Here is a 22,521-nt window from a genome sequence, read left to right as displayed (position 1 = left end):
AAAGCATAATTTCATTTCTGTCTTTTCATGAGAACAGTGCCTTCAAAGAATGCATTTAATAAATTCATATTAGATGAAATTATATTAATAAATAATACATAATTTCTAATTTGGATAACTGGGGAGAAATCAACCTCAAAATGACTAATATGGAAAAATAACTAATATTTTTACTTTATGGCTCAGTAAAAGATATAAGCCTTATAGGAAATGATCTTTAAAATTAGGAGAGTGTGTTACTAAAAACAAATGGACTTTGCTGCTACATTTTGCACCATAAGATTTCTGCAGAGGTATTTTTTATGGATAGTTATAGAAGCTGAGTGCTTTCTGCCTGATAATTTTTAAAAATTGACAGCCGACACCTCTGCATCATGATGTCATTAGCTTGAAGAGCTGCCACCACTTCTAGATGATTTAGAAGCTTTTAGAAACACAAACCAATTCATAGAGAAAAGAAGCAGGAAATTCTTAGAAAACAGTTGCCTATAGGCCTGCAGGAGTTCTTAAATTGGGGTCTGGGAACTTTTTCAAATAATATTTTGGTAACTATTTCAATATAAACTGTTTCCTTTGTAATCCTATATATTTTATGCACTTAAAGGCATTAACCTGAGGTGGGGTCCATAGACTTTACCAGACTCCAAAGGATTAAGAACTCCTGCTCCAGAAAGACAAAGCAATTCACATGGCAGCAGGTAAGAACAGCCATTTGCCTTTCCTTTCATAGGTGCTGCTTATCTCTCTGAAGTATGCTCCCAACCTCAGGTAGAACAAAGGGGTGTGGATAAGCCCAGGTATATTCACTATTAAAAGCATAAGGGAGCAAGTTTACAATTACAAATGAGAGGAGCAAGGAAGAGGTTACCCATTTTTTATTCTCTGCTCTTATGTTATTTCTTAATGGATGACTTGGAACCTACTAACATAATCCCTGTCATGTTTCAAAAGTAACATGTAAGTAAATTTGTCAAGTCCATAGCCACTAAACTACTATAGTTAACCATTGTTATGAAAATTTGTTTGAAATTATATCAGAGACTTTAAAGTCCTGATATAATTATTAGTTTCTTTTAAAGGAAAAATCTAAGAATAAAAAGGTAAGAGATTATGCCACACTAAAAATGATTCTAGGTAAGGTGAGTTGTAATAGTCATCTTCAAATATTTTAATGCTTTCATGTGGGAAAGAGAGAGATTACATATTCAGTGTAGCAGTGGTGAGATCCAAACTTGGTTCCTAACCCTACCATCAATGCTATGGCAGGGATCCTGGAAAAAGGGAGAGAAATGGATATTCCCTGGCATTTGGAGGAAGCATTTTGCTTCTGAGTTTTACTTAGAAATGAATAATAAGTACATACCAGATCCAGACCCAGATGTAGTCATATCATAAATAAGATCTTTAAGAGTTTTGCCAGCATTTACTAAATTGCAGTCATTCAGGGGTTCTTCCACATTTTGCCTCTTTTTCTTTTTATATGTGCATTGACGTCCTTGACAAGTACATATAGTCAACATTGCAGCTATAGACAAAAGGCAAACTGGTATGGTAATAATTATGGTCAGCTCCACTGGTCCTAGTTTTTGTAATTTTGGAGATGCTGCAGCTTAAAAAGAAAACAACAGTGAATCAATCTACTTTAAATATTCTCAAAGTAGCAATATTCTTAAAATATTTTCATGTCTATACTTTGTAAACTAGTCATTCCCAAGCTGTGGTTCATGAACTCTTATGGGATACACTTATGACAAGAAGTCCAGCACATTAAATGACTCAGTAGTGACTCATTTAATGACTCACTAAATGTCTCTAGATAACATTTGTTACAATCACATTATCAAAAGAAAAAAGAACAAAACAAAATGAAGGAAAGAAAACTTCAGACAGACCTGGAATGGGATATAGAATAAGAATATTCTGGGCTTGTTTACTGTTTATTAGTTCAGTTGGTTCTACTTTAAATAATAAAAAGTTTTTAATTCATTATTTTGCAGGTTTACTTAGTTATTTGTTTTAATTAATTTTTTATTTACTTCTTGCTAATAATGTTTTATAAATAATTTCAGTATAATAAACATCTGCTCTCCTAAAATTGGAGAGCAGTTCCTATTTTTCAATTGCATATAGATGCTCTGATTAACAAACAAATTACTTTAAAGGTATTGTTGAATTTATTTTAGTTTTTGTCATTATACACTTTATTAAATCTACATTTATAGTTGGAGAAGATATGAAAAGTCATCTAACCCAATGCTTCCATTTTCCAGATAAGGAAATGGAAGCACAGAAAACTTAAGTTCTTTTATTTCTCATGTACCCAAGGTCACATGGGTAATAAATATTAGAGGTAGAATTTAAACCCATATCCATTGACTCCAAATCCAGCATTCTTTCTTCTGTATCACATTGCATGTAATAGTACAAATACTATCATGTGGAGTCCATTTTAGTTAAAATGAGAATTTCATATTAGAAAGGGATAGTAAACTGTGCATCTTTAAAGTTATCTTTACCAAGTGTTATTGGTTCTCTCTAAGCATGTAATTTTGTAGGCAATTGAAAAGGTAAATGATGGGAGAAACAAAGTGTAGAAATAGTTATAGTAGTCAGATTAAAGAAAGTGGTTAGCAAAAGGAAGAAAGTATTTGCTAACTTCCTAAAAAAGCATCTGGTACTATTGACTGAAGAGAAAACATTTTCTACTTATCAACAAGTGTTAATCCCTTTATTTCACCATTCATTCCTCAAACAGGTGATGCTCATGATATTCTGTCCATGGAATAAATGCAACTGCTTTGTGTCTTAAGTCCCCAGTCTTCCTTCAAGGCCCAACTCACATATGAATCTGCTCTATGATATTCCCCTGCCCACCCCATACACACACACACACACACACACACACACACACACACACACACACACACACACACACACACACTATTTCAGCTGAAAGTTTTCTCTCCTTCCTCCCTCACATTATCATAGCTTTTTGGTTTGGGTTTGTTTTTTTGGTTTGGGTTTTGTTTTGGTTTGGTTTGGTTTGGGGGGGGGGTGGGCAATGAGAATTAAATGACTTGCCCTGGGCCACAAAGCTAGGAAGTGTCACGTGTCTGAGGTCGGATTTGAAGTCAGGTCCTACTGAATCCAGGGCCGGTGCTTTATCCACTGTGCCACCTAGCTGCCCTCTATCATAGCTATTTGTCTGACTCTCCCTTGCATATACCATATTGCCCCTTTGTAGTAATTATTTATCAGTTTCCCTTTCTCAGCTCCCCCCACACATATCACAATGGAAAGAGAACTGGTTTTAGTCTAAAGAAGTGGTACTGAATCCTAGTTCTGCCACTGACCAGCTGTTTGACCTTGGCAAAGTCATCTCACCTCATGGAGTCTTAGCTTCCTAATGGACAAAATGAAGCAGCTGGACATAATGACATCCTTCAGGTTGAAAACAATAGTCCAGTCCCATCTATCTTTGCCACCCCTATGCCTTGCACATGCCAAGTGTGCAATAAATGGTTATTTTGTTTAATTATTAGATGGGAAGCTCATGAGTCTTACGTCCCTTTTCCATTTTGCTTCTCACAAAGCCTAGGATTGTTCAGAAAGTAAGCTTGGTTCCTAACTCTGTTCTAATTGAACTAAGTATTTCTTCAATGGGCAAACCACATTCTTATGTCTTTTATCTGGGGTTTTTAAATCCCATTGCTGTGGAAAAGGGGAAAAGGGTGGTGGTGGCTACTTATGGATGGACATGCACTATAATACATAACAGAAAAATCTACTGTTGAAAATATTCTGTTAGTTTTACGGAAAAAAAGACAAAATAATCCATGATCATTAATCCATTCCTTTGGACTTCTGTGTAGGTTCGTTTTGTTTTGTTTGGGGGCAGGGTAAAGATCAATTTAAATATCATTTAAATGTTTCCACTGGCTTTTGGATAGCCATCCCTTTAATTGAAACCGCATGCAAGCTGTTCTAAACCTAGTGGATTCTTCTACCATATATTCAGCAAGACTGGGTTGACTTCAAACAGAAATAGAATAATAAACTCGGACAAAGGCTTCCTCAGGTGGGATGCCAAGCGAAAAATGACAGGGATGAGAGAGCTTAAAGGACAGTGGGAAAGGACCTAGATTTAGAATCAGAGGACCTGAGTTCAAATCTCTTCTGTTACCTTACTATTTGTGGGACTTGGGAGAACTACCTGGACCTCAAGTTTCCTCACCTATAAAAGGAAGGGGTTGACCTCAATGACTTCTAAGGTCCCTTCCAGCTCTAAATCTGTGATCCTGAATAAAGAATTCACATCATGGCACAGTTTCCTACTGATACCCATCCTGATATCCATTCAGCTATTTTTTTTTTGAGAATTGATGTTAACATCCATTTGATAGGCTTCAGATAGACTTACTGAAGATTTTTTTTAAATTTTGTTCCTAAGAAAAGGATGGAAAATCATAAATAATTGGCAAGCAACAGATTACTTAGTAAAGGTCTACTTAATTGGGAAACATCATTTTTCCCCTATACCTCTTTCTCAATAGTCAATCTAATGCCAAGAAAGCTTTGTCTAAAGGTCATAGAATGATACCTCAAAGGTAGTAAAAATGCTTATAATCTTTAATCACTAGTCCCTAAGAACCTTTTGATTCACTTTCTTTCATCCAGTTATATGAACAAGAATCTATGCTGACTTATTTAGTTTATAAAAATGTAAGCATTAAAGTGTCAGCTATTTTGCTTTTTAAAACAGGCTAATGCCAGCCAGATTCTCTTATAGCAACAGACTAATAAATCTGATGAACAGGTTTTTTAGAGAATTTAACATTTTCTATGTTAATTGAATGTGAAGATAACTGTTCACCAACATTAACTGCAGAGGATGAAGGAAAAAATTCTCACAAGAACACATCTTGCCCTCTCTTTGAAGCTATCCCTTCTCCTCTTCCTATCATTGCAACCTTGGCCTCTGCCTCTTGCTTATAGGTAAACATTTACTTTGCCTTGTGAGGACCCAGATTTTTAGCCCAATTCCTTTTAACTCCTGATGCTACCTATTTTTATGTTAAAATTATACGCAAAATTGTTGACGGATTTAACCATAAAGATAACTTTGTTTGAAAATCTGAATACTGACAATAAGAAAGTTTTAAAGGAAGCCAAATTCAACTAAGGCATCTATTGGTATTATGGATGACATTTAATCAAGGTGCAAACAGAAGAAGGATACCCTATGAATCAAAACAAGGTTTTCCAAATGTTCTTTTCCCAGGTAATGTTAACTAAGCATATTATAAAACCGAGGATATTACAAAATCTCTTTGGTGAAAAAAATCACTTCTAAAAAAATCAACCATCCACACTAGAAAAATAAAGTGGATATAAAATGCATCCTTCTCGGGTTATGATAAGTAGTTGGATGAGTAGAGCTAATTGCACTGGGCTAGGTATATAGATAGACAGACTAATAGAGGAAGAGAAGAGAGAAGAGGGGGAGAGGGGAAAAGGAAAAGGGAAAACAGCAGGAGAAGGGAAGAGAAAAAATGGAAGGTAATGGAAGCGCTACAAATGGATAACAAAGTGGGGCCAGACTTTAAAAGATTTAAAATGTATCACATTTAAGAAATAATTCCGTTTTTTAAATGCTTCTAATGCCATAAAAATCTAACAAAAGCAAATGTTCTTCAGGACACTACATGATTTGGAATCATGGCACAGCATGATCTCAAATGAAATAGAATTTCTGATAACCCCCCCAAAAAAAAAATTGGAAATATACAATATGTAACTAAACTTCTGCAAATTATTAATGGTAAATTGTACACAAGAAATAAGGAAGGGACAGCAAGAATATATGTGACTGGAAACAGAGGTGGATAGATCATGTAGCAAAAATAAGAGAAAATAGGACGGTCTGAGTGCTACATTGATATTAAAATAATAAAAGATTCATAGAAAGGTATCTAGTACATTGGATAGGGACATTTATTGACAGAATGACATGGATAACTATAAGCACACACATATGGAAAAAGATTATTAGCAGTATCATATCATAAAATAGAACCAATTTAAAGAAAGTTTGAAGAAAGTTTAAAGAAATTTAAGAAAATTCATCCCAAAGGTACCAAAGGATTAAACTAGAAGGAGAAAAATAAATAGATGAAGGTTTTTTAATCTACAGAGATTTTTATAACAAATTCTTTCATCATCCTGTAAGGTGGAATCATCACACCTGAACTATAACAATACTGAGCCCTGAAGTGCTTGTAGAGGAAGTTGAAACTTAACAGGGAGTTTCAAAGGCAGAGCCAAGATGGCATAGTGAATCCAGGAGGCTGCCCGAGCTCTCCCAAATTTCCTTCAGAAAGAATGTTAACTTAAGCCTCTCAATGGATTCTGGAGCTGTAAAACTTACAAAAAGATGGACTGAAACAATATTCAGGCTTAAGATAACCTAGAAGATCTTCAGGAAAGGTCTGTCTTACCAGGGTAAAAAGGGGAGTACAACTCAGTTCAGAGAGTTTTAGGGCAAGCCAGCAAAAGGCTCATAGCCACAGAACAGATCAGCACCTGAGAATCCAAGACCCTGGCTCAGCAAGCTAGTGCACAGAAGGCCAATTATGAGGTCCCCAACAGGCCCAGCTAGGCTGGGCCACTCCAGTGCAGTGATCAAGCTGCAAGTGGCTTAAGCCTCAGAGCAGAAAGCCAGAGACTGGGCCCCTGCCCCACCCCCAACACCCAGCAAAAGAAACTTGGGAAAGTGCACGCTGTACCCCAGGAGCAGAATTCAACTTTAAAAGAAATGAAGAGGCTAAATTATGAATAAGAAGCAGAAAAAAAACTCACCAAAGAAAATGACTATGGTGACAGGGAGGATCAAAACTCAGTGGAGGACAACAATGTCAAAATATCTACATGTAAAGCATTAAAGAGGAAGAGGAATTGGTCTCAAGATCAAAAAGCCCTCTTGGAAGAGCTCAAAAAAGGATTTTATTAACCAAATAAGAGAGTTATAATAAAAATTGGGAAAAGAAATGAGAGTTATGCAAAAGACAGTCATTAGCTTAGAAAAATAAAATAATGTCTTTAAAATACAATTTGACAAATGGAAAAGGAGATGCAAAAGCTGACTGTGGAAAAAAATTCCTTAAGAATCAGAATTGGGGGGCAGCTAGATGGCGCAGTGGATAGAGCACCGGCCCTGGAGTCAGGAGTACCTGAGTTCAAATCCAGCCTCAGACACTTAACACTTACTAGCTGTGTGACCCTGGGCAAGTCATTTAACCCCAACTGCCTCACTGAAAAAAAAAAAAAAGAATCAGAATTGGGCAGATGGAAGCTAATGACTCAATGAGAGAAAGATATCAAAAGAATAGGAATAAAACCATACTATCTTACTATCCCAAATAGATGACTGACAAAGCATTACTAACAACATACAGATTCTCTCTATGTATATATAACCATGGTATAAGAATAATCTACTCACATGTTGAAGAAATACTGCATGAGCAAATTATAGAAGTATGTATAGAGTGGTATTATATCTATAACTGTTAGAGCTTTTAGGCATGAGAAAGCCAGTGCAAAGGCATGGATGGAAATGAGAGTCAGAACCTTATGTATAAGAGAAAGCAAGTGGGAAGGAATTGGCTCACAGAGATCATGGAAGTAGTAAAGTGTAGAAGGCTGGAAAAGTAGGAAGGGACCAAGTTATAAAGAGCTTTAAAGGTTATATAGGATATTTTCCAATTGATCCTAAAGATAATAGGGAGCTACTGGGATTTATTGAGTAGGGGGATGACAGACAAAACTACACCTTAGAGAAATCACTTTGGCTTCTGAATGGAACATAGATTAGAATGAATATTTTAACTCAACACATATAGATGTAATGTTCTAAAGTTTTTTCATGTCATAGATCCCTCTCGTCTGATAAAGTCAATGAAAATAAAGATATATCTTTTCCTATTCCAGTTCATAGACCCAGAAATCAATAGGGGCCCATTAACACCAAGTTAAAAACCCTTGCTATAGATAGTGAGGTCTCCCAAATGTTCCTGTTTATGGATTTCACTATGTTGACTCCCTCAATTTCCCAAGCACTTTTGAGCCTCCTGGATGAAATCTAAAAATTGTTTATAGAGTTTGGCCTAACTCCCAACCCAAGAAAAACCAAATGGATGAAAAATTACTGTTGTCCAGACTATATCCAATCATCCATCCATCCATCTATCCTTCTACACACATATAAATATGTGTGGTACCAATGTTATGGTATTAAGAATGTCATCAAAGAAATATCTGAAGGAAAAAGAAGTTGGATTGGTCAGTGACCAAGCAAGGGATAATGAGTGAACAGCTCTCAATATCCATTAGTATACTCTTTTTATCAAGAGGACATAAGGAAGGCTTCCAGTATGCTTAGTGGATTTCTTTATTGGGGAGCATGGGCAAGAGTTACACAGGAAGGTTAGACATTGTTGGGTTTTAGTTTCTATCTTTGGAGGGAAGACCCATATTGATAAGATCAACAACAATTTGAGCACTTCAGAATATGGATAAGAATCACATAGGATTAAAAAAAAAGGTGTGGAAGGATGGCATCTGCCATGGGAAAGGAGTAGTCACACCAATAAAATTGTAGATACAGTTAAATATCTAACCAACCATCAAATTGGTTGTTCTAATTCAGAAAAATATTTATTTTAAGTTATATCTTAAGAATGCCATTTTACATATTTTATTCTTTGCCAATTCACATTTAATAAGTCTTTTAAATAATATTAATCAAATTTATAATGAGAAGTTGGAGGTAAAAATCCACTGTAACAAATACCACTACTTCTACATTTTTATTAAAACAGTGTCTGAGTCAAGGTAAGAGTGTTTAGCTTATCTGATTATTACAAATTCTCTAAACCATTTGGTCTGGAACAAGAAATTATTGCTCTGACCCTCAAGGACTGTGCCTGATTACCTCCTGCATTTACTACAGAATTGGGGAGGGGGTGGAGATAGGGAGATTATAGCTGTGCTGAGTTATAGCTATGGTCTTTATAATTGCTTTGTCCTGCTATGAAGTAGCAATTACTTCTCTACTTCTTTCTAACACCAAACCAATCAAATCCATCCCTCCCACCCCCCAGAGGACCTAACCATCAAAATAACCACACAAGGAAAGAATAGAAAGATGGGAAAGGTTGTATTGGTGCCTATTAATTTGAGACCTTTCCCTAAGATCAAAGCATTACTTTTTAATTATTAAAGGACTACAAGGAGGTTTTGAATCAATTCCATTTTATCTCCCACCTGAAAATGTCATTTATTGTAACATTAATTATAGTATATTGGAATGAACATATGATTAGGATCAAAAGACCTCAGTTATTATCACTTCCACTATTTATTTAACCTCTCTATCTCAGTTTTTTTTAATAAAACAGGGAGAATAAAACATTTAAGATAAAATGAGAAAATGGATATAAAAGTTCATTGAAAAGTATAAAGTTATATATCATTATCATGACAGAATCCAACTATATCAAAACAACTTGGCAGTTCCCTAGAGTTCTTTATAATGAATTTTATCTGCTCCTCAAAACATAATTATGAATATACAATCTGTTAACTAAATGTTATATAATTCTAAAGTCTGAAAAGAAGCATCCATCTCAAAAATTATACTATGAAAGAAATTAATAAATTATAGAATATTAGTCTCAAAATTGAAACACCACAAAATGATAAAGGGGATGGTTTCAGAAAAACCTGAAAAGACTTATGTGAGCTGATGCAAAGTATAGTGAGTAGAACTAGAACACTGTACACTGTAGCAGCAATATAATAACAATAATCAATTGTGAAAGACTTAGCTATTCTGATCAGTACAATGATCCCCAACAATTCCAAAGGATTCATAATGAAAATTGGCATCTGCCTCTAGAAGGAATTGATGAACTCTGCAGATTGAAGCATATTTTTTCACTTTATTTTTACTGGATTTTCTCCCACAAAATGGCTAATGTGGAAATGTTTTACGTGATTCCATATGTTTAATAGGTATCATTTTTCTTTTCTTTTCAATAGGTGGGGAGGAAAAGGAGAGAAAAGAATTTGAAATTGAAAATATTTGTTTAAAAAGCTAAGCAAAATTTTTTTTAATCCTCTCCCTCCCACCCTTCAAATTGTTGCTTCCATATTTCTGCCAGTTATTTTTTTTTTTTGGCACAGAACCAATTGTTGCCTCTGAATATTTAAAGATTCCTTTCAAATGAATAGAAATGGTTTGGGAATCCAAACTAATTTTATTACTTGCCTTAGATTCATATTATGGACTGACAGTATTCACAGCTTCAGTGTTTCTTAAGTAGTGTCAAGAGCTCCCTAATCTTACCCTGCTCTAGCAATCATTAACCCTGGGCCTTTGTACTTCTGAGAGAGGGAAGCTATAACAGTGTTCTGTTATCCATTTCACAACAGTCTTTTCAATTTGCTTTTGAAAGTTTCCGGTAATATAATCTCCCACCTCATATAAATCCAATTCCACTTTTTTGATAAAGAGGTACTTGAAGAGAAACATCTAACATGAATCTATTAAAAAATCAAGGAGCAGTATGTTTAATTGTGTGATATAACTATATATGTTTTATTTTCTTTTAACAAATCCCTTTTTGGAACATGTTAAAATTATAAAAAAAATAATAAGTATTTTGGCCCACTGAGATCATTCATTTTAGTTTGACCTTCCCCAAGGCTACATAGAGACACAGGAAGTTAACTTCAGTGATACCTATCAATCTAAATAAGAGACCTTTTAAGGAATGTTGGCACCGTTTATGCTTTTGTAGGCAAATCTACACAACAATTAGTAAGAAAAATTATGAATCAAATGGAATCAGGTTGGTGACAACCAAAAAGTTACAGTATCAGAGAGTGTTAGGTTAGGAAGGAACTTTAGAAGTCATTAGCACCTTCATTTTACAGATGAAGAAAGTAAGGCTAGAGAATCATGTTTTGCCCCAAATCACAGTGAAGGTGGCAAAGATTACCAACAATACTGACCCAAAGGCCATATTTCCTCTTAAACTGGGACTATTTTAAAGGGAAGTTATATTTATTACTTTTCATAAAACAAATGTTGAATTCTATTTATATAGATGAATTTGCTTATATGGTCAGCTCTAAATGATTTGTGTTCCTGGAAAGATAAAAAGCATAGAACAGCTAATCCAATTTCATTGCTATGCTAGGTGGTACAGTGGGTAAAATGCTGGACCTGAAGTCAGCAAGACCTGGGTTCAAATCTATCCTGAGACACTTACTAGCTGTATGACTCCAAACAAGTCAACCTATGTCTGCCTCAGTTTCCCCATCTGTAAAAAGGATAAAAATAAATAACACTTCTTCCTAAGTTTTAGCATTAAATAAGATATTTTAAAGTACCTTGCAACTCTTAAAGCTCTATATGAATCCTATAACAATTTAACATTTCTATTTGGAAAGAGTTGTTTATATGTCTGTGTGTGCATGCACACATGTGTGTTAGAATAGTTTCACCTTCCTCCTTTCTGTAGTGTGAAAAAGTGTCTCATTACAATCATGTATTCCCATTCTCCCTTGTCTTCTCTATTATCAGCACCATTTAGTATAATATTCTTGAATTTTCTTCCCTGTTGTGAATACTGTCAGTCCATAATATGAATCTAAGGCAAGTAATAAAATTAGTTTGGATTCCCAAACCATATACTGATTACTGGTTATTGAAGAGAACTCACTTTAGTTAATAATTTACTTCACATAAATCATGTGGAAAGAGATAATTGAGAATTGGCTATATTAACTGAAAGTAACCAAAACTATAGAGGTACAATACATGCATTTTAATTTTCATGCTCATAATTTCTAATCTTTATTACTTTTAGATAACTCCTCATAAAAATAAATACATTAAATCCTAGTCATCCCAATAAATAGATTGTTAGTTTTATGGTGGTCTTTTGGCTTATGTCCATGATCAGCACTGGGCAGCTATGTGGTGCAGTGGATAGAGTGCTGGGCCGGGAATCAGGAAGATCTAAATTCAAATGTGGCCTTCGGCAGTTAGTAGCTGTGTGACCCTGGGAAAATCATTTTACCCTGTTTGCCTCAGTTTCTTCATCTGTAAAACGAGCTGGAGAAGAAAATCACAAACTAGTCTAGTATCTTTGCCAAGAAAATACCAAATGAGGTCATGAAGAGTTCTATATGACTGGAAAATTACTAAACAATAACAATCATGAACACTGCAAGGTAAAGTGATTAAGTCTCACAGTGTTATAATCCATGATCTAATTAATGTTTCTGGTTGACTTGGATCATGGAATAAAACAAATTCCTTTAGTCATCTACTTCAACTCCCTCACCTCCCCCATTTAGCAGATGAAGAAACTAAGCATCATGGGGCAGCAAGGTGGTACAGTGAATAGAGCACTGGCCCTGGAGTCAGGAGTACCTGAATTCAAATCTGGCCTCAGACAGCAAGTCACTTAACCCAACTGCCTCAAAAAAAAAGAAAGAAAGAAAGAAAGAAAGAAAGAAAGAAAGAAAGAAAGAAAGAAAGAAAGAAAGAAAGAAAGAAAGAAAGAAAGAAAGAAACTGAGCATCAGACAGGTCATAAGGCCTCTCTTAATCTGACACCTTTCAACTCTTACCACAACCACCTTCATCATAGCTCTTCTTCACTTCTCATTGGTCACCTTGCTTCCAATATCTTCCTTTTCCAAACCATCTTCCACACAACTGTGAAACTGATGTTCCTAAAATACAGGTCTGACAAATGTCACTACTTTGCTCAAGAAGCTTCAGTGGCTTCCCATTGCCTTGAGTTTGGCATTTAAAGCTCTGCACAATATGGCTATAATCTATCTTTTCAGAGTGATTACACATTAATCCCTAAAATGTCCTCAAACGTGCAGCCAAAATGGTCAACTCCCATAAATGGCAATCCATTCTTGCATGTGTTTCCACAGATGATTTCTCATGCCTGGAATGCTCTCTTTGAATAGTATGAACATAGTCAATGGAGTGCCATTCCATCTTCTTTACTCTGAATTATTTTAATCAGATAAATCACCTCCACTTTTTGGAACCTTAAGCTCCCTTCAAGGCTCAGCTCAAATGACACCTCCTTCAAGATGGATTTCTCCAGTAGTTAATATCTACTCTCAATCATAGTGTATTTTCTTGTCTCTAGCCTATATTTATTTATCTATGTTGGTGTTTTATTCCCCTCTTTAATGTAAGTTCCATGATGTCATGAAGTATTTAGACCATTTTTGTATTTCCAGTGCATAGCACAGTGCTAGGCATATATTAATGGTTTAGTAAATAATTCATGATAGATCATTTGCTAAAGGACACTGTGTCAAGATAATGGAATGTGGTGGATGATGAGATTTAGCAGATACTCAGGTGCCCACCTGGAGATTGATCTAAACTGATTGAATTGGGGAATAGCGACTGACTGCTGACTGGCGTACTAGATTATAAGCACATTTGGCTGGTAATTAAGAGGGTACCTAAGAGGGTATTGTTCTTAGAAGCCAAAAAGTTGAACTTTGCATGGAGACCACCTTCAGGTCCAGTGAACCAATGAATTTGAATGATGCTAGCCAATCAGCTTGAAGAACCTCCCATTTCTGGAAGGGAAACATGAAGTAGGAAGCAGACGCTGGGGAGAGAGTTCTTTCTCTTTTGGTGTGAGAGATCAGTGTGGTGGCAGAGAACTTCAGAAATGGGAGGTTTAAGAAGGTTAGGATTGCCAGGTTATAGGAAATCTGTTTTCAATCTTTCTCTTTCTTTTACTATCTTTCAATAAACCCTTAAAAAACCTAAACTCATTTATCAGTGATTGTAGTCAGTTTCCCCCCGAAACTGGGGGCACAGATTAGAACCCATATTTAGAATTTTAAATCACACAGCACACAGGAAATATCTAGAAGACACAGGTTTTAGACCCAAGTCATCTATGCTTGTGAGCCATAAGGATGGTAAAACAAGGAACACCACTTAGATGATAGTTCCTTGCCTTCTGGTTTTACTCTTAGTGAGATTGTCAGTATCACAGTGGTTCAGGTCCACCAATAATGCATCACCTCAGCTGCTGGACATATATAAGACTAACAGCATTTAAATTATTACATGTAGATAGTCTAAGAACTGGATACTTCTTGGAGTAGCAGTTCTCAAAGTATGGTCCAGGGAACTCTAGGGGTCCCCAAGACCTTTTCAATAGGTTGTTGAGGTCAAAATTAACAGTATATATCATTAGACAAACATGAACAAAATCTCCATAACAAGGCTACAGAATAGTTCATATGGGTATTGCTAACCATTTTATAGATATGGAGACTGGAGTTCAGAAAGTTGGTGACTTGCCAAGTCAGTTAATTAATAGGCATTTTCAAATACCCAATTTCCAAAGATATTATAGTCTAATGGGGAAAATAAGCACATGAGTATATGTGAAATAAGTATAAAGAGAATAAATGCATAATTAAATATAAGGCAGTTAGAGTAAAAAGGCACTATTGAGTGGTGAAAATGAGGAAAGGTTTCATGTAGAAAGTAGTACTTGAGCTAGTTCTTGAAGGAAGAGAGGAATTCTATAATAAGATTATGGTAAGAAGGGAATGCACAGGAGATGTAATGTCATGTGTGTTAGTAACAGAGAAAAGGCTAGTTTGACTGGATCAAAGAGAGTGGGAGGGGATTAATGTTAACTGACAACAGAAAGATAGTTTGGGACCAGGTTGTGAAAGGCTTTAAAAGCTAAATAGAAGAGTTTATATTTTATCTTAGAGGAAATAGGAAGCCACTGAAACTGATGGAGGGAGCACATGGTTAAAAATCAATTTAAGGAAAGCCACTTTGACAACAGTGTGTAGTATGGACTAAAGTGGAGGGGAAAAAGATAGGGAGAAAAATTAACGGGCTTTTACAATATTCTAGGTGAGAGGTGATGATGGCTTGAATTAAGGTTGTAGCTTTGTGAATAGAAAGGAGCTATATAAGAGGAGTGTTGTGGAAGTAGAAATAGCAAGACTGAGAAACTGATTGGATAAGTGGGGTGAGGGAAAGTGAGTTGTCCAAGATGATGCAATATTTATGAACCTGGTGGAACCTTTAATGATGATATTGCTGCTAATAATAATAACAATAACAATAATAATAATAATATAGTGTTTTGTGTTTTGCAAGGAATTTTACAAATATTATCTTAATTTCATTTTCACAACATCCCTGGGAAATACGTGCTATTTTACATATGAGGAAACCGAGGTGGATGGAGGCTAAGTGACTTGCCCAGGGTTCACACAACTAGTAAGTACCTAAGGCTAGATTTGAACTTATTTTTCCTAACCCTGGGTCCCAGCATTCTATATCAACAGAGCCACCTAGCTGCCTCTGGTAAGTTTAGCAGGGAAAATACTGGAGGAGAAGGTTTGAGGGAAAACATGATTTGAATTTCAGACTGCTTGAGTTCCATAATGGAATGAATTATAACCATTCATTCATTCAATACATATTTATTAAGTGTGTACTATGTGCCAGGCACTGTGCTAAGCTCTCACCAGTCTGACTTCATTAAATAATTGCACTATAAGTGTAATAACCAAACAGACAGATAGAAAGTATCAATGAGAAATAGTACTTTTTCTTCCTGCTCTTGTAGCTAGTTCCAGCAGATGCAATAGTTAGGGTTAGCCCTAATATCATTATCCTGGTAGCCTACTCACATAATATCTAAGAATCTTCAGTTTTCATGATCCATATAGCTGAACTTGGCCATGTGTTTGAATATTTTTCAAGGAGCAATTTATGTGAAATAGACAACCATCTCTCTATATGAGTAACTACATCAGAGAGAGGTATTTTTGGTTTTGTTTTTACCTTTTGTTTACCTTTAGTACAATGTCTAGCACATAGTAAGGGTTTAATTGTTTGTTGAGTGAGGGTATTTACTGTACCTAACTCAACTTTATATATTTCCACCAACACCTAGAAGAATCATGTGCACACAGTAGTCACTTAATAAATGTATCCCTATTTCAATTGAATAGTTGTATGCCTAATACCTCATAACTTGAACATAACAAGCATTTGAAAATGTGTTATTTATTATGATAAACATTGATAAACACCAGTCTTCTGTGTGATATTTTTGGTGGTCTAAAAATTGTAATACAGCTTCCAAATATGTCTAATTTATTCCCAGATACTCAATGAGACAAATTTGAATTTAACAAATATTACTTGACCTAGTGCGGTGCCTTGAACATAACAGATGTTCAATAAATATTTGCTGAATGAATATTCATGAATGAATGAATGGAAATGGTGACACAGAGCTAAGAGACTTTGGGATTTAAGTTTAATAAAAATTATTCACCTTGTGTTAGTTCTAAATTTTGCTTTAAACTTTCCAGAAGATTTTTAGTAGAATTTCATCAATTTTTTCTTGCCTCTAGAGATTTTTTTAAAAAGGATCCTATATTAGGCTTACATCTTAAAAGCTTGATTGTTCTGTGTGTTTATACTTAATAGACACTTTCCGAAGTATAAAAAGCATTGCATCTTTTTCTCATTCCATAACAATACCTCTCTGGCCTGTCTGTCAGGTACATATTAAGTCCTCTCAGGGTGAACTCTAAATGGATTTTGTTCCTGTGTTAGCATTTCAGTGTCATAAGGGCCCCTCCCCTCAGTACTACCCCACCCCCAGCATGTGTACACCAGCCTACAGCAACTATAGTCTCAAGTTGGTTTCTTGAATCAGAGCTTGCCAGCAACAATAACAATACAAAACAGCTACAGAAGGAAATAAGATATCAATGCAACTCCTTGTGACTGAAATTCTAAAAAGGACAATCACCTTCTGATTTTTCCTCACACTTAGACTTATAATTATGATATTCTTTATCATTATTCACTGATTCTAATGGCCAAGTGAGCTCGTGTCTCTGCACATTTTGATATTGTGCATTTAAAAGAATGCTTAGATTAGACATGCACAATCATTATACACTGTCTACCTGTAACACATGACATCTTACTAGGCAGCTACAATGTACAGTGGATAGAGTGGGCCTGAAGTCAAGAAGACCTGAGTTCAAATTTGGCCTCAGACTCTTACTATGTGATTCTGGGCAAGTCACTTCACTTCTGTTTGCCTTACTTTCTTCATCTGTAAAATGGAGATAATATCTTTTAATCCACAAAGTTGTTGTAAGGATCAAATAAGGCTTCCACCTTCAACAAGAAGAGTGTGACTCTAAAAGCTTGCACTAAAAAAAAAATATTTAAAGTGTCAAAATAATTAGATACTTGTTTCAGTAAGCATTATGCCCCTAGTGTTATTTTTTAATGGATCTAATTCATACATTTATTGTGAATAGAAATATAGTCACAAAGGTTACATAACTAATTAGCAACAATCAATCTAAAATCCACTTCAACATTATCTAAGCTAGGTAGTATGTATAAATGAACTCTGTGTGTGCATGTGTGTGTATATGTGTATATATACACACATACACATATATATACACACACATACACAGAGAAATGAACTGGACATACATACATACACACACACACACACACACACACACACACACACACACACACATATATATATATATATATATATATATATATAGAGAGAGAGAGAGAGAGAGAGAGAGAGAGAGAGAGAGAGAGAGAGAGAGAGGAGAGACAACTATCGAGGGAAGGAAAGAAAGAAATTTTTATTAAGCACCTGAAGGTACTGGCCTAAGCCTTTTACAAATATTATCTCATTTGTTCCTCTCATTGGCTCTGAGAGGGAGGGGCTACTATTAACCCCATTTTATCATTGAAGAAACTGAAGCAAACAGATTAAGTGACTTAGCCAGGATCACATAGGTAATGAATATCTAAGGTGAGATTTGAATGAAGATCTTCCTGACTTTAAGCCTAGGACTCTATCCATTGTGCCATTATGATTTACTATCATCATTTTTTGTGTGTTTTTTTCTTTTTTGTGGGGCAATGAGGGTTAAGTGACTTGCTCAGGGTCACATAGCTAGTAAGTGTCAAGTGTCTGAGGTTGAATTTGAACTCAGGTCCTCCTGAATCCAGGGTCGGTGCTCTATCCACTGTGCCACCTAGCTACCCCTACTATCATCATTTTAAAGTGTATGGTAACAAAAAATCAATGGTTTCAAAGCTACTCTCTGAATTTTAAAAGTCTTCAATTCTTATTAAAGCAACAGGGCACAGTGAATACAATTCTGGGTGTAGAATCAGGAAAATTTGGGTTTGTCCTCAGACTACGCTAAGTAATTTTCCGAAAGTCACAGAACCATTAATTGTCCCAGCTGATACTCAAAGGCAGATCACAGAATCATAAATTTAGAAGTAAAGGAGACTCTAGAGGTCATCTAGTCCAACTCATTCATTTTATAGGTGAGAAAACTTGGGCCTGGGGAGGATCAATGATTTTCTCAAAGATCAGAGGTGATCCCAGAACTCTGGTCCTTTGACTCTAGAATGAGTGGTCTTTAGTAACCTCTGTGTCCAAAGCTAGGTCTTTGGTTTTCAGGTCCAGTATCTATTCTATTCTATGATATTAATGCCAGATGAGAAAAAAGTTATGAAAAGGAGAAACAACTTAGATCAACTGACCTAGTTTATTCAGAGGCTGATCCTCATTTCCAAATATAGCTTCCCTCACAATGTTTGCATTTTTTCCATTACATTGACTGAAATTCTACTATTTAGAGATTTGCTTGGGTAAATAATCATCCTCTTTTAAGAAACATAAATATATAGAAGAGCATTCCAGTGTTATCAGATATTCACATTTTAATATGAAATCTTTTTGAGTTACTTTCCTCCTAAGATACAGGCAATATCAGCTGCACTGAGAAAATGGGAGTTGTGATTAGGGATCATGGACAGATCAGTAAGTTTGGCGTACAGAGTCCTTTCTACCTCCTGTTAAAATATCCCAACCTAGTCTTCCAAGACCCCAGAATCAAGTTATTCCTATTTCTATCTGTATAGAATTAAACTGGACTCTGTAGGTTCATTTAGGAACCTAACTACTATGTACAACACTGTTACTAGGAAAAAAATACATTCCAAGCTCTAAATAAGTACACAAGAGTCTATGTCCAACTTGCATGCTTTTTTGCAGACTTTCTCCCTTTGTCTCTCCTCCTCAGTTCCTCTTGGAACCTCTAACTCAAATGCCATCTCCTTGGAGAGAGCCCTTTCCTAATTTACCTCTTTATTAGTGCCTCTCACTGACATCATCAAGTATTTATTTGTCAAAAAGTCTATATTTTCTTATCTATGAACATGTCATAGTAGAATGTAGAACCTAGTAGAACATAAGTTCATTAAAAGTAGGGAATGTTTTATTCTTTGTTCTTGAATCCCCAGAGGCCAGCACAATGCCTGGCACTTCATATGTACTTAATCAATGCTTGCTGATTGATTGAAATTACTGACATAAAAAGCCTTTGAAGAAGCAACCTATTCATCAATTGTGAGCTGCCTATATGATAGATTTCAGAGAATCGATTATAACTTTAAAGGTCTCACACTAGTGAATTGTCAAGAGTCATTTTAGTAGTTGGTATCATCAGAAATTATTCAAGTAATATGGTTTGTAGAAGGAACTTCTTATATACATTGGACCTCTGGGAAACTAGGTTATAGGTTGCCAATTTTCTTATCAACTAGGATAACATAACAGGTATGGAATTTTTTTCTTTAGATTAATTTATTGTAAATTGGAAAATTGAAAGGAAAGCTATCTTTGTTTGCCAAGCTTTGTTTGGCAAGTTACAAATAAATAGGAGAAGAAAGGTAATCCATTAATCAACAAGTATTGATTTAAGTACCTACTATGTGCCAGCTACCCAGGATATAAATACAATGAATGAAACAATTCCTACTTTTCAAGGTACTTATATTTGAAGGAAAGAAACAAATGCATGTATAAATATCCATAGAATCAATGTAAAGAGCATAAGAACAAGTTAGTTAGAGACAAGGCACTTAGGGAAGGAGGGAACTAACAGTTGTAGGGCTTAAGAAAAGCTTCCTGTAGAAGGTAGTGCATGAACTGTGACTTGAAGGAAGGAGCAGAATTCTCTCAGATAGAACTGAGGACAGAATTCATTCAAAATATAGAGGAGAGCAGGCACAAAGATATAGATGCAGCAGATGGAGAGCAGTGTCTGTGTGTGAACAAAGATATGGTCAGTTGGACTGTAGCACAGAGTACAAGAAGAACAATATCCAGTGAAGATGGAAACAGGTTGGGGCCAGGTGGCAAAAGAACCATCAGAGATGAAGCGAAACATTTTTATTTTATCCTGGACAGGATAAAAAGGGAAGCCACTGAAGTTTATTGCTTGGGGGAGTGATATGATCAGAGGAATCTTGAACCAAATTGTCACTGTCAACACATATTTCAGGAAGCCTTGTGTGCTTTTAACACACACAGGGGAGAAAGATTGTTAAAGGAGAACATTTATGGTGATATTTTACCTTGTCTTATCAAATCAAATGCTTTTTAAAAAAAGCACACAATTTGGTCTTGTAATTCAGTCAAACATAAAGATGCCATCCGCTATCGAATATCATTTGTCAAAACTTGCCTGCTCCCTTCGTCAAGGATGCACTCAGTGTATGTGTGGGTAATTCTCAGGAAAATTTTATACAGATAGGAATCACAATATATGAATCCACAGTTATTAAGATTCTTTCAATCATTTTTTTGGTAACAATAAATTCCAAGAGTTTGCCAAGACTTTAATATTCTCCTCTCTTCCAGATCTCTTGAGAAAAAATTCCTCCATATCCTCAGAACTGTTGCCTCTGATATGGACTTCCTCTGTGTAACTGGTCTAGTCTCTCTTCCCTTGCCATCTTTGTTTTCTTAAGGACAGTTTCTACATTCTCTATACACACAATAGGGACTATACTTTTGAAATCCAAAATTAGTGATTTCTTTGTCTTTGGTGGTAAAAAGTTTGTTTTAATAAAAATATTTACCTTTCCCCCTCCATTCTTTTTGGGCCTACTGTCCTTCCAGAGTTTTTCTTAAGCAATCTTGAAAACCAGTGATACTGGACCCCTTACTTTTCCTCACAGGAGACACTCACTCCATCTCCTGACTCCAAACATTTTCAGTGACTCTCCTGCATGGTTGAAATGGTCTCCCTTCCCCTCTCCATATTTTGCCTTTCCTACCTTTCCTTAAGAGACAGGTAAAGGTTTCCACATGTAGCTTTTCTTTCCCATGCCCCCCCCCTTTTTTTCCTTTTTTTTTTTTGTAGGGCAATGAGGGTTAAGTGACTTGCCCAAGGTCACACAGCTAGTGTTAAGTGTCTGAGTTGGGATTTGAACTCAGGTCATCCTGAATCCAGGGCTAGTGCTTTATCCACTGTGCCACCTAGCTGCCCCCCCATGCCCCCTTAATGTTAGTGCTTTCCCTCTGAGATTAGCCCCAGTCTAATCTCATCTGCATAAAATTTGTACATAATTGTTTCTACATTGTCTTCCCCATTTTATTGTGAGCTCCTTGAAGGCAGAGGCTGTTTTGCCTTTCTTTGTATCATTAGTGCCTAGCACAGCCCCTGGTACATAATAAGCACTTAAAAAATGCTTGACTTGACTTCTCATTTTGAATAGTAGTAGAATATTCCATCATATTCATATAGCATAATTTGTTCAATTGACTGATACTTCTTTTATTTTCATTTCTTTACACACATACACACACACACATACACACACACACATACACACACACACACACACACACACACACACACACACACACACACACCACTGCTATTTGCTTTGTATAGGGCCCAATTCCAAATTGTTTCCAGAATGGCTGCACCAAACCACAGTTGCATCAATGCTGCATTAATGTGCCTATTTTCTCAAAGTCCCTCTAACGTTTTGTTATTTTTGCCAATTTAACAGGTGTGAGCTGGAACCTCAACATTGCTCAATTTGCATTTCTCTATTAGGAATTAGGAATTTTGTTTTCATATGGCTGCTGATAGCTTGGATTTGTTCCTTTGGAGGCTGCCTACTCATATCATTTGAACATTTGTCAATTGAAGAATGGTTCTTATTCTTATGAATTTTGACCAGTTCTTTAAAGCTTGATACATCAGTACTCATTGATCAATGGGTAAGGATTGGCTAAGTCAATGTTTAAAAATAGTCCAAAAAGTGTAATTCTTATCACTTTCTGCCCATCTTTACCACTTTACCATAGTCACAGCAGAAACCAAAGTGGGTAACAGAAGACTGGTGGCAATTTTGCATTTTCTTTCTTTCTGATAGTCCAATGGCCCCCAAAAATCATCCCCAAGTGACTAGTCTGCTGGTGATAAGCAGATCTGTACTAAGTAAGTTTAGTCTATTGCTAGGACAATATCTAAAGATTTTACA

General features: G+C 35.8%; 1 protein-coding gene across 1 annotated transcript in view; it reads right to left on the bottom strand.

Moving 5' to 3' along the window:
• The window catches only part of ACVR1C (activin A receptor type 1C), a 103,690-nt gene that overhangs the window by 18,281 nt on the left and 62,888 nt on the right, over positions 1-22,521 (bottom strand). Inside the window, exon 3 of the mRNA XM_043995343.1 lies at positions 1,364-1,609. Within this exon, the coding sequence (XP_043851278.1) occupies positions 1,364-1,609 (246 nt within the window). The remainder of the gene's footprint in view (positions 1-1,363; positions 1,610-22,521) is intronic.

Source organism: Dromiciops gliroides, chromosome 3 (assembly GCF_019393635.1).
Source record: "Dromiciops gliroides isolate mDroGli1 chromosome 3, mDroGli1.pri, whole genome shotgun sequence".
Taxonomy (NCBI): domain Eukaryota; kingdom Metazoa; phylum Chordata; class Mammalia; order Microbiotheria; family Microbiotheriidae; genus Dromiciops; species Dromiciops gliroides.
Note: the sequence above shows the minus strand (reverse complement) of the source record. Positions and strands in the feature narration are given on the sequence as shown.